The sequence below is a fragment of the Canis lupus genome, chromosome 9, assembly GCF_048164855.1.
Source record: "Canis lupus baileyi chromosome 9, mCanLup2.hap1, whole genome shotgun sequence".
NCBI lineage: Eukaryota > Metazoa > Chordata > Mammalia > Carnivora > Canidae > Canis > Canis lupus.
The window spans coordinates 76,066,938-76,086,579 of NC_132846.1; the positions used below are offsets into that span (position 1 = coordinate 76,066,938).

General features: G+C 42.3%; 2 gene segments (V, D, J or C); both read left to right on the top strand.

Moving 5' to 3' along the window:
- The window catches only part of LOC140639540 (immunoglobulin heavy variable 3-74-like), a 274,944-nt gene that overhangs the window by 50,811 nt on the left and 204,491 nt on the right, over positions 1-19,642 (top strand).
- On the top strand, positions 14,567-15,166 carry LOC140640628 (immunoglobulin heavy variable 3-23-like). The segment is given in 2 exon segments: positions 14,567-14,707; positions 14,811-15,166. Coding segments are annotated over 2 exon segments (402 nt in total).

The window sequence follows — 19,642 nt, forward strand, 5'->3', positions numbered from 1 at the left end:
GTTTTCTTTTTTAAAATTCCCCTGGCTATTCGGGGTCTTTTCTGATTCCACACAAATCTTAAAATAATTTGTTCTAACTCTCTGAAGAAAGTCCATGGTATTTTGATAGGGATTGCATTACACGTGTATATTGCCCTGGGTAACATTGACATTTTCACGATATTAATTCTGCCAATCCATGAGCATGGAATATTTTTCCATCTCTTTGTGTCTTCCTCAATTTCTTTCAGAAGTGTTCTATAGTTTTGAGGGTATAGATCCTTTACCTCTTTGGTTAGGTTTATTCCTAGGTATCTTATGCTTTTGGGTGCAATTGTAAATGGGATTGACTCCTTAATTTCTCTTTCTTCAGTCTCATTGTTAGTGTATAGAAATGCCACTGACTTCTGGGCATTGATTTTGTATCCTGCCACGCTACCGAATTGCTGTATGAGTTCTAGCAATCTTGGGGTGGAGACTTTTGGGTTTTCTATGTAGAGTATCATGTCATCAGCGAAGAGGGAGAGTTTGACTTCTTCTTTGCCAATTTGAATGCCTTTAATGTCTTTGTTGTCTGATTGCTGAGGCTAGGACTTCCAGTACTATGTTCGATAAAGGAGGAAAGACTATCCATTGGAAGAAAGACAGTCTCTTCAATAAATGGTGCTGGGAATATTGGACATCCACATGCAGAAGAATGAAACTAGACCACTCTCTTTCACCATACACAAAGATAAACTCAAAATGGATGAAAGATCTAAATGTGAGACAAGATTCCATCAAAATCCTAGAGAAGAACACAGGCAACACCCTTTTTGAACCCGGCCATAGTAACTTCTTGCAAGATATATCCACGAAGGCAAAAGAAACAAAAGCAAAAATGAACTATTGGGACTTCATCAAGATAAGAAGCTTTTGCACAGCAAAGGATACAGTCAACAAAACTCAAAGACAACATACAGAATGGGAGAAGATATTTGCAAATGACATATCAGATAAAGGGCTAGTTTCCAAGATCTATAAAGAACTTATTAAACTCAACACCAAAGAAACAAACAATCCAATCATGAAATGGGCAAAAGACATGAACAGAAATCTCACAGAGGAAGACATAGACATGGCCAACATGCACATGAGAAAATGCTCTGCATCACTTGCCATCCGGGAAATACAAATCAAAACCACAATGAGATACCACCTCACACCAGTGAGAATGGGGAAAATTAACAAGGCAGGAAACAACAAATGTTGGAGAGGATGTGGAGAAAAGGGAACCCTCTTACACTGTTGGTGGGAATGTGAACTGGTGCAGCCACTCTGGAAAACTGTGTGGAGGTTCCTCAAACAGTTAAAAATAGACCTGCCCTACGACCCAGCAATTGCACTGTTGGGGATTTACCCCAAAGATACAAATGCAATGAAACGCCGGGACACCTGCACCCCGATGTTTATAGCAGCAATGGCCACGATAGCCAAACTGTGGAAGGAGCCTCGGTGTCCAACGAAAGATGAATGGATAAAGAAGCTGTGGTTTATGTATACAATGGAATATTACTCAGCTATTAGAAATGACAAATACCCACCATTTGCTTCAACGTGGATGGAACTGGAGGGTATTATTTTGAGTGATGTAAGCCAGTCGGAGAAGGACAAACATTATATGTTCTCATTCATTTGGGGAATATAAATAATAGTGAAAGGAAATATAAGGGAAGGGGGAAGAAATGTGTGGGAAATATCAGAAAGGGAGACAGAACGTAAAGACTGCTAACTCTGGGAAATGAACTAGGGGTAGTAGAAGGGGAGGAGGGCGGGGGGTGGGAGTGAATGGGTGACGGGCACTGGGGGTTATTCTGTATGTTAGTAAATTGAACACCAATAAAAAATAAATTAACTTTAAAAAAAATAAAAAAAAAAAGGACTGGGAAAGCTCCCTGCACCCTGGCTCCATGTGAGGTGACTGGGAAAGGATGGGGTAGGATGTGGGCACTCTCCAGACACCACAGCTCCCTGCACATGGACCTTAGACGACCCAGACACCAGATCTGTGAGAATGAGTGTCTGTTGTTTTATCTGCCCAGCTCATGTATGATGTTCCAACAGGGGACACGGGCTTAAGTAATTTTTTTCTTTATTTAAATTGAATTTATCAACATTCCCTCTACCCTCAGTGTTCATCACATCATGTGCCCTCCTTAACTCCCATCACCCAGTTACCTCATTCCCCAGAGTGACCTCCCTTCCAGTGACCCTCATTTTTTCCCCAGAGTTAAGTGTGTCTAATGATTTGTCTTCCTCTCTGGTCTTACCCCATTGTTTCACTCTTTCCCTTATGGTGTCTTTCAATATCAATGAGACCATATCATTGCCTTTCTGTTATTGATTTATTTCTCTCAATATAATGACTTCAGTTCCATCTATGTTGACGGAAACATTATTTCATGTTATTCATTATGTCTGACGGCTATGTAATATCCCATTGTATATATAAAGCACATCTTATTTTGTATATTGTTTATTGGAGTGCGATTTGCCAACATATAGCATAACACCCAGTGCTCATCCCATCAAGTGTCCCCCTCAGTGCCTTTCACCCAGTCACCCCCATCCCCCGCCCACCTCCCCATCCACTACCCCTTGTTCTTTTCCCAGAGTTAGGAGTCTCTTCACTTCTGTCAACCTCTCTGATATTTCCACTCATTTTCTTTCCATTCTCCTATAATCTCTTTCACTGTTTTTATATTCCCCATGAATGAGACCATATAATGTTTTTCCTTCTCCAAAGGACTTATTTCACTCAGCATAATATCCTCCAGTTCCATCCACGTCAAAGCAATTGGTGGGTATTCATCGTTTCTAAAGGCTGATAAACATCCCATAGTATACATAGATCACAGCTTCTTTATTCATTCATCTGTCAATAGACACTGAGGCTCCTTCCACTGTTTGGCTGTTGTGGACTTTGCTGCTGTGAACATTGATATGCAAGTGTCCCTTCATTTCATTAAATCTGTGTCTTTGGGGTAAATAGCCTGTAGTGCAATGGCTGGCTCCTGGGGTGACTCTATTCTCATGTTTTCAGGACATTCCATTCTGTTTTCTGTATCGGCTCAACAAGCGTAATTCCCACCAGGAATAAAAGAAGGTTCCACTTTCTCAATATCCTCCCTTATATTTATTGTTTCTGGCCATTTTACTTTATCCATTCTGAGTTGTATAAGTGGGATCTTAGTGTGGTTTTCATTTGTATTTCCCTGATGACAAGTCATGTGGATCATTTTTCTCCTCTGCCTGTTGGCCATTTGTCGGTCTTCTTTGGTAAAAGCCTTTTCATGTATTCTCCCCATTTCTTGACTGGTTTGTTATGTTGGGTGCTGAATTTGTTAAGGAAATATCTTGTCCTATTCTGTAGGCTGCCTTTTGTTTTGTCGCCTGTTGTATTGTTGTACAGATTCTATCTTGATGAAGTCCTAAAAGTTTTTTTTCCCCTTTGTTTCCTATGCCTTTTGAGAGGAGTCTTGCTAGGAGTCACTGCAACTGAAGACAAAAAGATGCTACCTGAATTCGCTTCTAGGATTTGGATGAATTGCTGTCTCAGATTTCAGTATTTCATTATTTTGAGATTATCTTTGTGCTTTGTGTAGCAGAATGGTCCACTTTCATTCTTATGCAGGTGACTCTCCAATTTTTTCAGATCCATTTGTTGATGTGTCTTTCTTTCATTAGATATTTTTTCTTGCTTTTTGAGGAGTAGTTGCCCATAGAGCTGAGGGTCCCTTTCTGTGCTCTCTGCTCTGTTCAAGTGATCTATGTGTTGTTTTTACCAGTACCATGCTATCCTGATGATAAAGGCTTTATAATAGAGCTTGTCTGCAAACGTTGTTATGCCCTCCAGCTGTAGTTTTGTTTCTGTTTTTTTTTTTTTCCAAAATGATTCTACCTGTTTCGCAACTTAGGAAAGAAATTGAAGAAGACACAAAGAGATGGAAAACATTCCGTGATTACAGATTAGAACAATGAATATTGTCAGGGCACCTGTGTTGCTCAGAAGTTGAGTGTCTGCAATTGGCTAGGGTTGTGATCCTGGGGTCCTGGGATGGTATCTTGCATCAGGCTTTTGGAAGGAAGCCTGTTTCTCCCTCTGCCTCTGTGACTCTCCTGAATAAATAAATAAATCTTTAAAACAAAAACAAAACTATTGGGGATCCCTGGGTGGCTCAGTGGTTTGTCACTTCCCTTTGGCCCAGGGTTCAATCCTGGGGTCCCGGGATAGTGTCCCACATCGGGTTCCAGGCATTGTCCTGTTTCTCCCTCAGGTTGTGTCTCTGCCTCTCTCTCTCTCTCTCTCTCTCTCTCTCTCTATCATTAATGAATAAATAATATCTTTAAAAAAACAAAAATAAATCCTGTGAAAATCTCTATGCTGCCCAGTACCTTCTACATATTCAAAGCAATCCTTCTGAAAGCATCCTGGACATTTTTCACAGAGTACGAACATATAATCCTAAGATTTTTATGGCACAAGCAGAGACATTAGGGACACATGTATGCACTGGCATGGCCCTGCTGTATTTGTTGTGAGAAGTATCATGTAACCACCCTCATCCAGTGAAGGGTGCATTTCTCACCTGGAACTAGGACTAATATTTTGCAAACCATAGGTACCTGTCAAAAAGTCACAGTGGACACTCTCAACAGGAGAACAATGATACAAGAGAGTCAGAGATACTCAGAAACTTTGGAACTTCAGTTTAAGGATGTTCTGTTATAACGTTTCCAGAAGATGAGGATGTGATGACCCAGTGGGATTTGTGTCTCACCATCACCTTACAGGGTTGTGTTTTACTGATGGCCTTTAGGGTGTCCCTTGTTACTGGATGAACATTTGGTGCCCCGTGTCCTCATTTCAACCATCTGTGACTCTCTCTCTGGCCATGAGATCAGTTTCCCTATAGGATTTCCTCAATGGAACCCCTCAAGGGTCCTACATGACTTATTTGGCCTTTATCATTTTATTTAAATGCAATAATTTTTGTCATGGAATTTGCAATAACCAGGTAATATGACCTGACTATGTCAATATCTAACAGCTCTACCATCCTATTCCATAGTCTACATGTGAACTTACATAACAGTGAAGCTATTTCAGGGAAGGTAAGTCTACTCATGGTCAGCAAGGCAGGGGAGCATCTCTGAATGCTCAGAAGCAAGGCATTGGTTGGCTGTGATGATTTCATCAACATTTATACAAAGAGCAGCTATCTCCAGACATGAACATTCAGAAAATAGATGTGAGATGATGGAGCAAGGGATGGAGCACACAGTTCCTCTTGCAGTGTGCAGCCCTGGACCTGAGCTGGGCTTACATGGATGTCTAATTGCACAGTGCAATTGGCAATGGATTGTTATCATTTGCTGTTGGTGTTGTTTCCTCTGTAGATGCTCACACCCCACCTTGTTGAAGCCTGTCTTGGGATATTGTGTCTCTTCCTGGCTGCATTGGAGAGCCGTTATGAACATGGCCTCCTACCTCTAGTCTGGAATTGAATGTTTGCACGCTGGAGTCTTCAGGGAGCCCTCAAAGAGAGCCATGAAACCCTTTCTCTCCTCAGTTGACATCTGAATCATGTGTTCACCATACCTGTGTCTGGGCTGGTGTATCTCAGACACATGAATGGATCTCTAAATGACAGTATGAAAGGCTCTATAGTGTGGACCTGGCTAGTCCTCTGAGGGCTTGTCATGAGAGAGGGTCTAGTTTCTGCCTGCTGGTTTCAGAATAGATGTCACAGGACCACACAGCGTTCAATTTATGGAAACAAAGCACAACGCCTGCACTCAGACCCAATGTTCACACGTCTATAGGTTCCAGTCCTTCTTAACCATGCATCGCATTGTGCCACTTTTTCTTCTTGGCACTTAGGGGGTCCTTAGATCCAGAAATTTCCCTATTTTTCCATTTGAGCACCATCATGCCAGGACCGTCCCCCGCAGGAGTAGAATTCTACAAGTTCATATGTTCCTCTCTTGTCCTTAAAATCCTAGACAGTAGCTTCTGCAAGCAACCTCCCTCCTGCTGTCATCCCTATGACTGTATCTCCCCAATGTCAACACCGCAAAGCTCCAGCACTTCAAAACCTGCTCAGTATTCTATTAGGAGTCCTTCTGTTGTTGCTTGTTCAACTCTGATCCATTTCATGGATGTTCGAAATGATTTAATAACTATCCAGCTGTTTCAGTGATGTGACAAGCCCTGAGTCCCCTACAATTTCTGACATGTTAAATTCTCTCTCCCATATTATCTTATACTAAAGATGGTGTGGTTAATTTTTTCTGATTTATATGTTGGAGGTGAACTTTAGACCCTGGTGTTTTGTTTCAGAGTATCGTAAACTTATTTTCACCCCTACTCTGATTCTGGATCTTAAGGACTCATTTTTGTTTGTACAAGCCTACTGAGTATTGTACTAATATTATATTATGTTTCAGGAAGCAATTATAGACATATGTGGTCCATGCACATAAGGTCACCCAACAAGTGACATAAGGAGCAATGCACCGCCTAGCAGTGAGACTGGGGATTGAAGGAGGGAACAGATGCTCCCGAAGGACCATAATTGCAGGAATATTATTGGCAGGACTCCATGTCTCTGTGCAGGTGACACAGGTGCCATTTGGGTGCTGGGCTCTGCTTGCAGTCTTCCTGATGCATATGTTCCATTGAAAGATGGAAAGGAGGGTACCTGGGTGCTCAGGAGTTTAGTGCCGCCATCAGCCCAGGGCCTGATCCTGGAATTCAGGGATTGAGTGCCACATCAGGCTCCGTGCACGGAGCCTGCTTCTCACTCTGCCTGTGTCTCTGCATTTCTCTCTCTCTCTCTCTGTGTCTCTCATGAATAAATAAAACATTTAAAAAAAAGATGGAATGGGCTAGATTTGGAAACAGAACAAAAGTCCTGTATGCAGCCCGCAGGTTCAGGGGGACTGATCTAAGAAAACGATAATTACGGTTGATCAGAGGCACAAATTGAAATTGGTTTGAAATGGAAATTTTCTGCTGCATTTGTTATCAAAAATACCTGATAAATCTGTAGAAGAGGTTCATGGTAGATATTTTTCTTCTCTTAGATGGAATATAGTATTTGAATGTAAAAGGAATTCATGAAAGACTTACACTTGCAAAGCAGCACCATACTGTTAGGTTAGGAGGGATAAGAAAAATAGAAATATAGGGTATACAATGGAAAATGTTCATTCTGACACGAGTTTATTATGTCCCAATCTCTGCTTGAATGAGCTCATTCTGCATTAGGTAAGCTCATCAAAGTGATTATAGAAGATCACAGAGTTAACTGCAGTGGAACACAGTGACTGAGTTGTTAGAGACTTACAAATAGAACTGCATTACCTGAAACCCTCTGAAATTCAGCTAAATTCTAAATTTAGAATTGCAGGAATATTATAGGCAAGACTCTGTGTCTTTTTGAAGTGGACACCGGCATCTTTTGGTTGGTGGGCTCTGCTGGCAGTCTTCCTGATGCATGTGATCCATTCAAAGTTGCAATGTGTTAGATTTGGAGACAGAAGACAAGTCCTCTACATAGCCCATAGGGTCAGGGGGAATGATCTGAGAAATTCAAAATTAAGGTTGATTAAAGGCATAGATTGAAAAGAATTGAAACTGAATTTTCCTGCCACATTTGTTATTAAAAATACCTTTCATCAAAACACATCATTTGCACAAAGAGTTAACAAGGACATAGTAACACAAAGTTAGTAACACAGACAAACATAGTAACATAGTAACACAGACATAGTAACATAGTAACACAGACAAACAGACAGTCATAGTAACACAGACAAACATAGTAACACAGACAAACTTTCCAGTGTGGTCGCAGAGACAAAACAGAAAGTAATCTGAAGGCCTGGCAGCCGGCCCTCCTTACAGATGAGGACCTCCATCCTCCTTACAGATGAGGACTCCCATCCTCCTTGTAGATGAGGACCTATGTCATCCTTACAGATGAGGAGCCCCTCCTCCTTACAGATGGGGAACTCTGTCCTCCTTATAGATAAGGACCTCCATCCTCCTTACAGTTGGGGACCTCCAACCTCCTTACAGATGAGGACCCCATCTTCCTTACATGAGGAACCTTTCCTCCTTACAGATGAGGACTCCCATCCTCTTCAGAGATGAGGACCCTGTCATCCTAACAGATGGGGACCTCCATCCTCCTTACAGATAAGGACCTCTGTCATCCTTAAAGATGGGGACCTCTGTCCTCCTTACAGATGAGGACCACCGTCCTCCTTACATGAGGATCCCGTCCTCACAGATGAAGACACTGTCCTCTAGGCGGGGGAAAGGGACGTCTCCTCAAGACCCCCATTCGATGGCCTGCCAGTGCGTCTGCCTGAGCTGATGTCAACCCAATACAGATTGGAATTCCTGGGATCCCTGGGTGGCGCAGCGCTTTAGTGCCTGCCTTTGGCCCAGGGTGCGATCCTGGATACCCGGGATCGAGTCCCACATTGGGCTCCCAGTGCATGGATCCTGTTTCTCTCTCTGCCTATGTCTCTGCCTCTCTCTCTCTCTCACTCTGTGTGTGTGTGTGACTATCATTGAAAAAAAAGGAATTCCCACAGGTAAAAGTACAGTTTAGAGCTCTCAGAGAATATTTGCACAAAAGGTGGAAAAAGTTGAGAGCCCTCACCACGCGTGAATCCTCCAGATGGGGTCCTGGGGATTTCTCGGATCCCGGACGAATCCCCAAATGTTGTGCCCAAGCTTATAAATCCGAGAAACCACCAAGGTGCTGACATTGATGCAAGCACATGAGGGTTTATTAGCAAGCTCGACCTTGGGTCCAAGTATACCCAAACACAGCTGAGCAGGGACTTGGACCCCAAAGTGGGTTACAGCTGGGTTTTTATGGGCTGGTCTAGGGGATTTTCAGAAGGGGTGGATGAATTTCTCAAGCTCTGTTTACATTCTGAGATGTGGCTTTCAGGGGCATGGAGCTTTCTTCTCATTCTAATATGGGGCTTTCTGTCACTGGCTTGGGCTGTAGTCTTTCTGATATAGGATTCTCTCCCAAGGGCAATTCTGAGCTCTGTTGTCTTTCTGATATGGGATTCCCTGCCGAGGACATTCTGCAGTTTTTTTCTCTAAAGTTCAGCTCTTATTCACGGGGGCCTAAGATGGCTGTACTTGTGCTAATGCTAAACTTCTTGTGGAATGGCCTTAATTTTTCTCGGCCTCCACAGATCAATGAGTCGCCCCATCCACCTCCCCACCTCCCTTCCAGAGACCATCACTTTGTTTCCACAATTAAGTGTCTCTCATGGTTTGTCTTCCTCTCTAATTTTCCCAACTCTGTTCCCCTCCTTTCTCTTATAGTCCCTTGCAATATTTCTTATATTCCACATATGAGTGAGACCACATATTTGCTTTCTTTCTCTCACTGACTTATTTCACTCAGCATAACGTCCTCCAGTTCCATCCATGACAAAGCAAATGGTGGGTATGGATTCTTTCTGATGGAGGAACAACAAAATGGCAATGGCAAGGTCTCCAGCCCTGGAGTCAGCTCCCTGAAGTAGGAAACCCAGTATCCCAGTCCCCCCAACTGGCCTAGATGCTCCCGGGGCAGTGGGGGGCACTGATGTGCACAGCTTGGTGGCTCAGGTGGCAGGAGAGTCTTGGCTGTCCCTTGGGCAATGCAGGATCCTGGGGTTTGTCTGATGGGTGCCCTTGGATCCAGAGTCATGCGCTTCTGGAATTGCACTCCCGTGGCTTGCTCCTCCCAAAGGCAGCAATATACAGACCCCACTGTCCGGAACCCCTGCCTGCCTGGCTTCTCCCAAATGCCCTACAGGCTGCTCCAGGTCTTTACTGGGACCTACCCACAAGTTTTGGTGTGTTTTTTCCCATGGTGCACTTCCTCTTAGTGACTCTGGGAAACTGGAGGCTTCACCGCCCCTCCTGCGATTCTGTCCAATTTCTCTGCTAAGCACTTTTCATTTTGGGGAGAATCCAGTGTAGATTTTTTTAAAGTTCCCACTTCTCTAGGGCTGGGCTTTCTTGTCCCAGAGGTTCTCACCCGTCTTGCCACACTTCCTCTTATTTGAGTCCATATGACATGATCTGCTACAGGGTCAAATCCACTCACAAACGCTGAGAATTAATGAATGTGTTCAGAGAATCTATAGGATACAGAATCAACATGGAAAATAAATTTATGTTTCAACACACTAACAACAAATTACCTAAAAGACAATTAACATAATAATTCTGTTGACTCCAGCATTAAAAATAAAGTATTTAGGATTCAACTTCAGGAAGTATAAAATATTGTATAATAAAAATTACCTACATTGATGGCAGTAAAAGGCTGAGCTGGGAGCATCAAGGCCAGTGCCAACTGGGAGACTGCGGTAGATACTAGCTAAGATCTGACTCCAGAGCTGGAGACCTGGCTTCTGTTCCTCCTTGTTTCACCTTGTGCCTGGAAGAGATGGGCCACCAGGGAGCAGGGAAATCAGGTAAACAGCTCTCACTGAGCCCAGCACCCAGCAGGGGGTTTGGCATCTCCACCCAGGCACATGCACATGAGAATCAGCACAGCAAGCCGCACCCCCAGAACACCAGCTGTAAGGTCAGGAGAGGAGCAAGTTCTTGACAAGCAGCGCTGGAAACCTAGAGGTGTATATGAGGGATTTACAGTATATAGAACTAGAGGGCACTCTACCTTTTTTTCCTGTTTACTTTTGGTTTTTCCCCTTTTTTATTCTTTTCTTTTTTTTTCTCTCTTTTGGGATTCTTGGAATTTATTTTTTACCACTTAGCTTTAAAATTTGATTTTCAGTTTAGTGGATCTTTTGCTTTATTTCATTCTGTACTTTGTTTTCAATTTCTGGCCTCCTACCTTGTCAGAATTATCTAGGGTGAAATTTACTCAGGTTGTGGTTAATATTCTTGATGCAGCCCACTGAAACAGCCACTCCGCACTGAGCAAAATGACTAGACAGAAGAAATAACCACAAAAGAAAGAAAAGAAACAATACTCTCTGCCTCAGACTTACAGAACTTGGATTACAACTCGTATTCAGAAAGCCAATTCAGAAGCATAATTGGAAAGCTACTAGTGGCTCTGGAAAAAAGCATAAAGGATTCAAGAGACTTCATGAATTCAGAATTTACATCTAATTAGACCAAAATTAAAAATCTCAATCGAATGAGATGCAATCTAAACTGGAAGTCCTAATGATGAGTCTGTTTTCTTAATAATAAATTTATTTTTTATTGGTGTTCAATTTGCCAACATACAGAATAACACCCAGTGCTCATCCCATCAAGTGCCCACCTCAGTGCTAATGACGAGTCTTAATGACATAGAAGAAAGAGTGAGTGAAATAGAATACAAGTTGATGGCAAGGAAGGAAGCTGAGAAAAAAAGGGAAAACAATTAAAAGACCATGAGGAAAGGTTAAGGGAAATAAATGATGTGGGTGCACACTCCTCACTACTTCTTGTCCTGAAGGCCCAGGAGCAGGTTCAGATGGAGGTTCTGGGCAGGTTTCCAGTAGGGCTCTATATCTTTTCCATGGAGAAGATTCCCTCAGGGAGCCTCTAAGACTCAAGATTCTGAGTTGACTTCTTCAGTGTGTGATTTTAAAATTTGTTGCTTTATAAGAAACAGTTATTTCTATATTCACAGAGCACACATTTGCTTACACTTCTTTACACTTGTCACTAAATAGGAATAAATTACAAATATCTCCATGTTGAGGATGTCCAAAATAGGTTAACCTATATATGCACCTATAAAAAAATCGACGTAGCGAGAAACAATATGAAATATTGGAAAATGGTTAGTGATCTCAAGAAAGCACCACAAATCATGAAATGATAATAGAAGATGCCTGAGGTACTACCCAGGGTCTCAGGTGGAACATGTCCTCTCCCAAAGTCACCAGGTGGTACTGAAGGTCATGGGTACACTGTCTGCAGAGACCAGAAGCTTCTACTGGATCCATGTTTATCCCCAGGATGAGGAGCTGGATTGGAGAACCTTCCACCTGTAGGGAATAACTTATTGACCAGTCATGTGCTGATATCAGTTCCCTCTGTGTGACCTCTACCATGCCCATGTTGGAACCTAATGCCATTGAGATGGGGAAGGAGGTGGAGTCTTAGGGGAACACTTAGGTAAGGAGGGTGAAGACTCAGGATAGGACCCTATCAAAACACCACCAACATTTTTCTAGGGAATGGAAAAAGCCTAAAATTTGTAAATAAACAGAAAAGATTCTGAGTGAGCAAAAGAATGTTGAAAGAAAAAACAAATCAGGGCAGACTGGGTGGCTCAGCATTTTAGCACTGCCTTTTTGTCCAGGGCTTAATCCTGCAGACCTGGGAACAAGTCCCATATCAGGCTCCCTACATGGTGCCTGCTGCTCCCTCTGCCTGAGTCTCTACCATTATCTCTGTATCCCTGTGTCTCTCATGACTAAATAAATAAAAACTTAAAAAAAAACAATGCAAAAGCCATCAGAATTCCAGATTTCAAAGTTGTGATTATCAAAACAGTATAATAGTGGCATTAAAACACGCACAAGTTCAATGGAATAGAAAAAGAACCCATAAATGGACACACAGCTCTATGGCCAACTTATCCTCGACAAATTACAAAAGACGATTGACTGGAAAAAGGGCAATCTTTTGAACAAGTGGTGTTGGGAACATTGGACAGCTGCAAATAGAATGAACCTGGGCCACATTCTTACACTCCACACAAAGATAAACTCAGAGTAGACGAAAGACCTAAATGTGAGGCAAGAAACCATCAAAATCAAGGAGATTTTGTGACCTCAGCCACAAGAGGTTCTTGGTACTTGAAACTCCAAAGGGAAGGCAAACAAAAGTAAAAGTGAACTCTATGCACGACATAAAGGAAGGAGCTGTAGTACAGATTGGAAACACAACATAATTAAAAGGCAACCTAACAACTGGAAAAGATAAGGATGCCTGTGTAACTTGAGCATCTGTCTTTAGCCTGGGACTCCTAGAGCTCTAAGATTGAGACCAGCATTAGGCTCCGTGTGGGGAGCCCACTTCTCCCTCTGCCGGTCTCTGAATCTCTCACTCCATCTCTGATGAATAAATAAATAACATCTTCCAAAAGAATAAAAACAATGGGAGAAGAGATTTGCAAATCTATCTCCAGATTAAGGCTGGTTTCCAAAATCGAAAAATAAATTACCAAACTAAACAACCACAAAGTGAAAACTACAATCGGAAATAGGCAGAGGACATGATGATTCACCTTCTCCTGATTTGAGTTGTAGACTGTCACTTTATATTAGGTAGGTCATCCACATACAAAATGAAATTATTGTCTCCTCTAAGTCTACCTTATATCAACTGCTTACCTGAAAGATGCACATGCAATGAAACGCTGGGACACCTGCACCCCAATGTTTAGAGCAGCAATCTCCACAATAGCTAAACTGGGGAAGGAGCCTCGATGACCATTGAAAGATGAATGGATAAAGATGTGGTTTATGTATACATGGAATATACTCAGCCATTAGAAATAACAAATACCCACCGTTTGATTCAATGTGGATAGAACTGGAGGGTATTATGCTGAGTGAAATAAGTCAATCGGAGAAGGACAAACATTATATGGTCTCATTCACTTGGGGAATATAAATAATAGTGAAAGGGAATAGAAGGGAAGGGAAAAGAAATGTGTAGAAAATATCAGAAATGGAGACAGAACATGGAAGACTCCTAACTCTGGGAAACGAACTAGGGCTGGTGGAAGGGGATGATGGTGGGGGTGGGGGTGATTGGGTGAGGGGCACTGAGGGGGGCACTTGACGGGATGAGCACTGGGTGTTATTCTGTATGTTGTCAAATTGAGCACCAATAAAAATAAATTTATTATTTAAAAAATGCTGCAATAAACATAGGATGCATGTAAAAAAAAAAACTGACAATGCATCCTGAAGACAAGAGGAAAATGCTTTCTTCCCCAGACTGGAGGACCTACCAGTAAATGTAGCAAGAAAACTTTATTTAAAAAAAGAAAAAGTGGTAAACTGGAAAGAAAATAATTAATTTTCCTATGACAATGTCTTAATAGAGTCAATGAGTAAAAACGTCACATAAAAACTGGAAGAAATAACTCATGAGCTCAGCAAAAGAATCAGTATATAAAATCAGCAAATAAAATAAAGATATATTCCTACAAAATAAATAAAAATTACATGTACAAAATTAACAAAATAATCCAATTTCCACTAGCACCAAAAATAAATATTTAGGATTAAAATTTATTAACAAGATGAAATATCTCCAGAAAATTACCTATACTGATGTGTCTTTTGAAATGAACCAAGAAATTAAAAAATAACTGTCATTAGAGCTTCATATACTCAGAGGGCCACTACACAAATTGCTATAGAATAGTGGTGCAACACTTGTGTTGGCTTTAAATACACGAATGTAAGTCTGGAGCTGGTTATATAGTCAGAGGATATGCAAATAGGGCCCTCCCTTCACTGATTAAACCAGCCCAGTCCCGACCCTGCAGCTGGGAGAGGAGCCCCAGGCCCAGGATCCCCAGGTGACCCGATTCAGTGATCAGGACACAACAAAGACAAACCACCATGGAGTCTGTGCTCAGCTGGGTTTTTCTTGTCGCTATTTTACAAGGTAACTCATAGAGAACAAGAGACCTTGTGTAGGTGAGTGAAGGTGAGTGAGAGAAACATGGGATGTGGGACAGTTGTTTGACCAGGATGTCTTGTGTCTGCAGGTGTCCAGGGTGAGGTGCAGCTGGTGGAGTCTGGGGGAGACCTGGTGAAGCCTGGGGGGTCCCTGAGACTCTCCTGTGTAGCCTCTGGATTCACCTTCAGTAACTACGACATGAGCTGGGTCCGCCAGGCTCCTGGGAAGGGGCTGCAGTGGGTCGCAGCTATTAGCTATGATGGAAGTAGCACATACTACACTGACGCTGTGAAGGGCCGATTCACCATCTCCAGAGACAACGCCAGGAACACAGTGTATCTGCAGATGAACAGCCTGAGAGCCGAGGACACGGCTGTGTATTACTGTGCGAAGGACACAGTGAGGCAAACTCAATGTGAACTCAGACACAAACCTCCGTGTTGAAAGGGATCAGGACCACCAGGGGGTGCACACTCCTCACCACTTGTGTCTTGAAGGCCCAGGAGCAGTTTCAGATTGAGGTTATGGGCAGGTTTCCTGTCAGGGACTGGGCTTCCTCTCCATGGAGCAGTTTCCCCCTGGGAGCCCCTCTGAACACTTGATTGTGTGTTTACCTATCCAGTCTCTTTCTTAGAGACCTGGAATTCAACTATAGAACTTGCACTTACTTGTACTTAAATTCTCCTGACCTGAAATTTTAATCAATTACAAATGTTTTTCATGAGTCCTAGTGGTGATCACTGTGGATCACAGGACCCCAAGCTAACATGCTGTCTTGCACATTGCGGTATAACAGAATCCCCAATCAACACAAGAGTAAAGAGACATTCTACAAAAATGTTAATAACAGCCTGGGAGTGAGAGAGATTCCCAGCATCACATCATGAAATGGTAGGGATGTGGACTCAGAGGTCATTCACACACACACACACACACACACACACACACACACACAATAATGAGAGTATAACCATTCATCACCTTCACCTTCATGTCTGATAAGAGCCAGGCAGGCCTCTCATCACATCATAAATGCCTGGATGGTGCCAGGGAAGGACACTGGCTCCGGGTATGTGTTGTGGGTCAGTGGTGGGGACGGCATCCTGCTCCAGGATGGGCTTGTGTGGAGTCAGTGTCCCAACTGCATCAAAAGAGGGAACCCCTGGGTTATTTGATTTCTTATCCTTTGGGTGGAGAAGAAGAATGAGGAAGGAATGTCAGGGAGCTAGCAGGCAATAAAGACTGGACATGGTGTGAAGAATAATTTCACTAAACAAGTCTCACACCGGAAGGACAAAAGAGAAACATGGTCATTCTCAGTAGACAGATGTCTGAATCATAGGGAAAGGAGATGAATAATATATCGAAACAGCACAAAAGTTTAAATAATAATACTAGGCCAAGATCCTACCCCAGTCTCAGATGGAAGCTGTCCTCTCCCCAAGGTCAAAATCTGGTTCTGAAGGTCATGTATACACAATGTGCTCAGAGACCAGAAGCTTCTACTGGATCAATGAGGATCCTCAGTGTGAGGAGCTGGATTGGAGGACCTTCCACCTGCAGGGAATAACTCATATATACTTCTGGTGCTGACATCAGATCACTGTGTCTGACTTCTACCATGCCCATGTTGGAACCTAACGCCCATGAGATGGGGAAGGAGGTGGAGCCTTAGTTGAACACTTTGGTGAGGAGGTGCAGCCTCATGATAGATTCAGGGCCCTTATAAACCAGGACTGGGAATGCTCCCTGCACCCTGGCCCCATGTGAGGTGATGGGGAAAGGACAGAGTAGGATGTGGGCGCTCCCCAGAGACCACATCTGCCTGCACCTGGACCTCAGATGTCCCAGATTCCAGATATGTGAGAATAAGTGTCGGTTGTTTGATTCTCCCAGTCTATGTATGATGTTTCAGGAATGTGGACAGGCTAAAGTCCATTTTTTTCTTTGTTTAGATTGAATTTACCAATATTTACTACACACTCAGTGCTCATCATATCATGTCTCCTCCTTAACTCCCATCACCCAGTTCCCCATCCCACACCCCCTCTCTTCCAGCGACCCTCAGTTTTTTTTCCCCCTGGTGTTAAGTGTCTCTCATGTTTTGTCTTCCTCTGTAATATTACCTCACTAAGTTTCACTCCTTCCCTTATGGTCTCTTTCAATATTTCCTATATTCCACATATGGGTGAGACCATATCATTGCTTTTCTGTGATTAATTTCTCTCAGTATAATAGCTCCAGTTCCATCCATGTTGAAGGAAATGTTATTTCGTGTTATTCATCATTTCTGACAGCTGTGTAATATCCCATTGTATATATAAACCACATATTTTATATATTTTTATTGCAGTTCAATGTGCAAACATATAACAGCCAGTACTCATTCTGTCAATTGCCCCCCCCAGCTCCTGTCATCCAGGTACACCAACCCCCCAACCATCTCCCCTTCCACTACTCCTTGTTTTCTTACCCCATTGGTAGAAGTTTCTCATGTATGTTACTGTCTGATAATTCCTACTCATTCTATCTCCTTTCCCCTTTGTTCCCTTGCACAATTTTTTATGTACTTTGTATGTGTGAAACCATAAAATGTTTGTCCTTCTCTGAATCATTTACTTCACTCAGCATAATACCTTCCAGTTCCATCCACATTGAAGCAAATGGTGGGTATTCGTCATTTCTAATGGCTGAGTAATGTCCCATTGTATATATAAACCACATCTTCTCTACGCATTCATCTGTCGATGGACACAGAGGCTCCTTCCACGTCTTCTTTATCACTCTCCTGTAGAAGAGCATCATGATTCCTCCCACAGTTTGGCTATTCTGGACATTGTTGCTGTGAACATTGGGGTGCATGGGTCCCTTAATTACATTAAATTTCCGTCTTTGGGGTAAATTCCCTGTAGTGTAATGGTTGTACACTTGGAAATGAAACTAGATCATTCTCTTACTTGGGTAGCTCTATTCTCACGTTTCAGGACATTCCTTTCTGTTTTCTGGAGTGGCTAAATAAGCCTGCATTCCCACCAAAAAAGATAGTTCCACTTTCTCAATATCCTTGCTTATATTTATTGTTTCCAGCCTTGTTACTTTATCCATTCTGAGTTGTATAAGTGGGATCTTAGTGTGGTTTTCATTTGTATTTCCCTGATGTCAAGTCAAGTGTTCCTGCTGATTTCCCATGGGTGGGGCAGGAAGAGAAGATGGAGCATTGGAGATCAAGGAGCGAGCATGTAACACTCAAGAATACTGTGTGATGACAAATTCCACTTAACAATTATGAGAGAACAAAAGTGGAGGAGGACCTTCCACCTGCAGGGAATAACTCATGGATCCTTCGGGTGCTGATATAGCTAACTGTGTGTCACCTCTACCATCCCCATGTTGGAACCAAACGTCTATGTGATGGAAGAAGGAGTTGGGGCCTTAGGGGAGCAATTAGGTCAGGAGATAGAGCCTCATGATGTGATCAGGAACATTATACATCAGGATATGGAAAGCTCCATGCACCCTGGCCCCATGTGAGGTGATGGGGAAAGGACGTGCTAGGACATGGGTGCTCCAGACACCACATTTGCCTGCACCTGGACCTTAGACTTTCCAGACTCCAGAACTGTGAGAATGAGCGTCTGTTTAGTCCACTGAATCTGGGAATGTGGTGACAACACACAGAAACACTTAAACAGGGTCTTACCTCATATTTGTCCTATACTAGTCCGTTATCTAGTCATTTGCAAGTATTTTCTCCCATTCTCTAGGTTTCCTTTGAGTTTTGTTGACGGTATCTTTTGCTGGGCAAAAGCTTCTTATCTTGCTGAAGTCCCAATAGTTCATTTTTGCTTTGGTTATCTTGCCTTCATGGATGAATCTTGCAAGAAGTTACTGTGGTCAAATTCAAAAAGGGTGTTGCCTGTGTTTTCTAGGATTTTGATGGAATCTTGTCTCACATTTTGATCTTTCATCCATTTTTTTGTTTGTCTTGTGTTTTGTGTAAGAGAATGATCTAGTTTCATTCTTCTGTACATGGCTGTCCAATATTCCAAGCACCATTTATAGAAGAGACTCTTGTTTTTTCCAGTGGATAATCTTTCCTACTTTGTCAAATATTAGTTGACCATAGAGTTCAGTGTCCACTTCTGGTTCTCCATTCTGTGCAATTGATCAATATGTCTGTTTTTGTACCAGTACCAGAACGTCCTGATGATCACAGTTTTGTAGTAGAACTTGGAATCTAGCATTCTGATGCCCCCAGCTCTGGTTTTCCTTTCGGTATTCTCCTGGCTATTTGGAGTATTTTCTGATTCCACATAAACCTTAAGTTGATTTGTTCCAACCCTCTGAAGAAATTCCAAGGTATTTTGGTAGGAATTGCATTGAACGTGTAAATTGCCCTTGGTAGCATTGACATTTTCACAAAATTAGTTCTTCCAATCCATGAGCATGGAATATTTATCAATATTTTTGTGTCTTCCTCAATTTCTTTCAGAAATGTTCTATGGTTTTTAGGGTATAGAAACTTTACCTCTTTGGTTAGGGTTAATCCTGGGTATCTTATGTTTTTGGGTGCAATTTAAGATTTTTTTGATGCCTTAACTTTTCTTTCTTCAACTCATTGCTAGTGTATAGTAATGGAAGTGATTTCTGGACATTGTATTTTTATCCTGCCACACTGCTGAATTGCTGTATGAGTTCAATCAACCTTGGGGTGGAGTCTTTTGAGTTTTCTAGATACAGTGTCATGTCATCTGAGAAGACAGAGGTTTTGACTTATTTTTTTCTTTTTTGGTTTTGACTTCTTGCTTGCCAATATGAATGACTTTTGTTTCTTTTTGTTGCCTTATTGCTGAGTCTAGGACTTCTAGTACTATGTCGAATAGCAGTGGTGAGAGTGGATATCCCTGTCTTGTTCCTGAT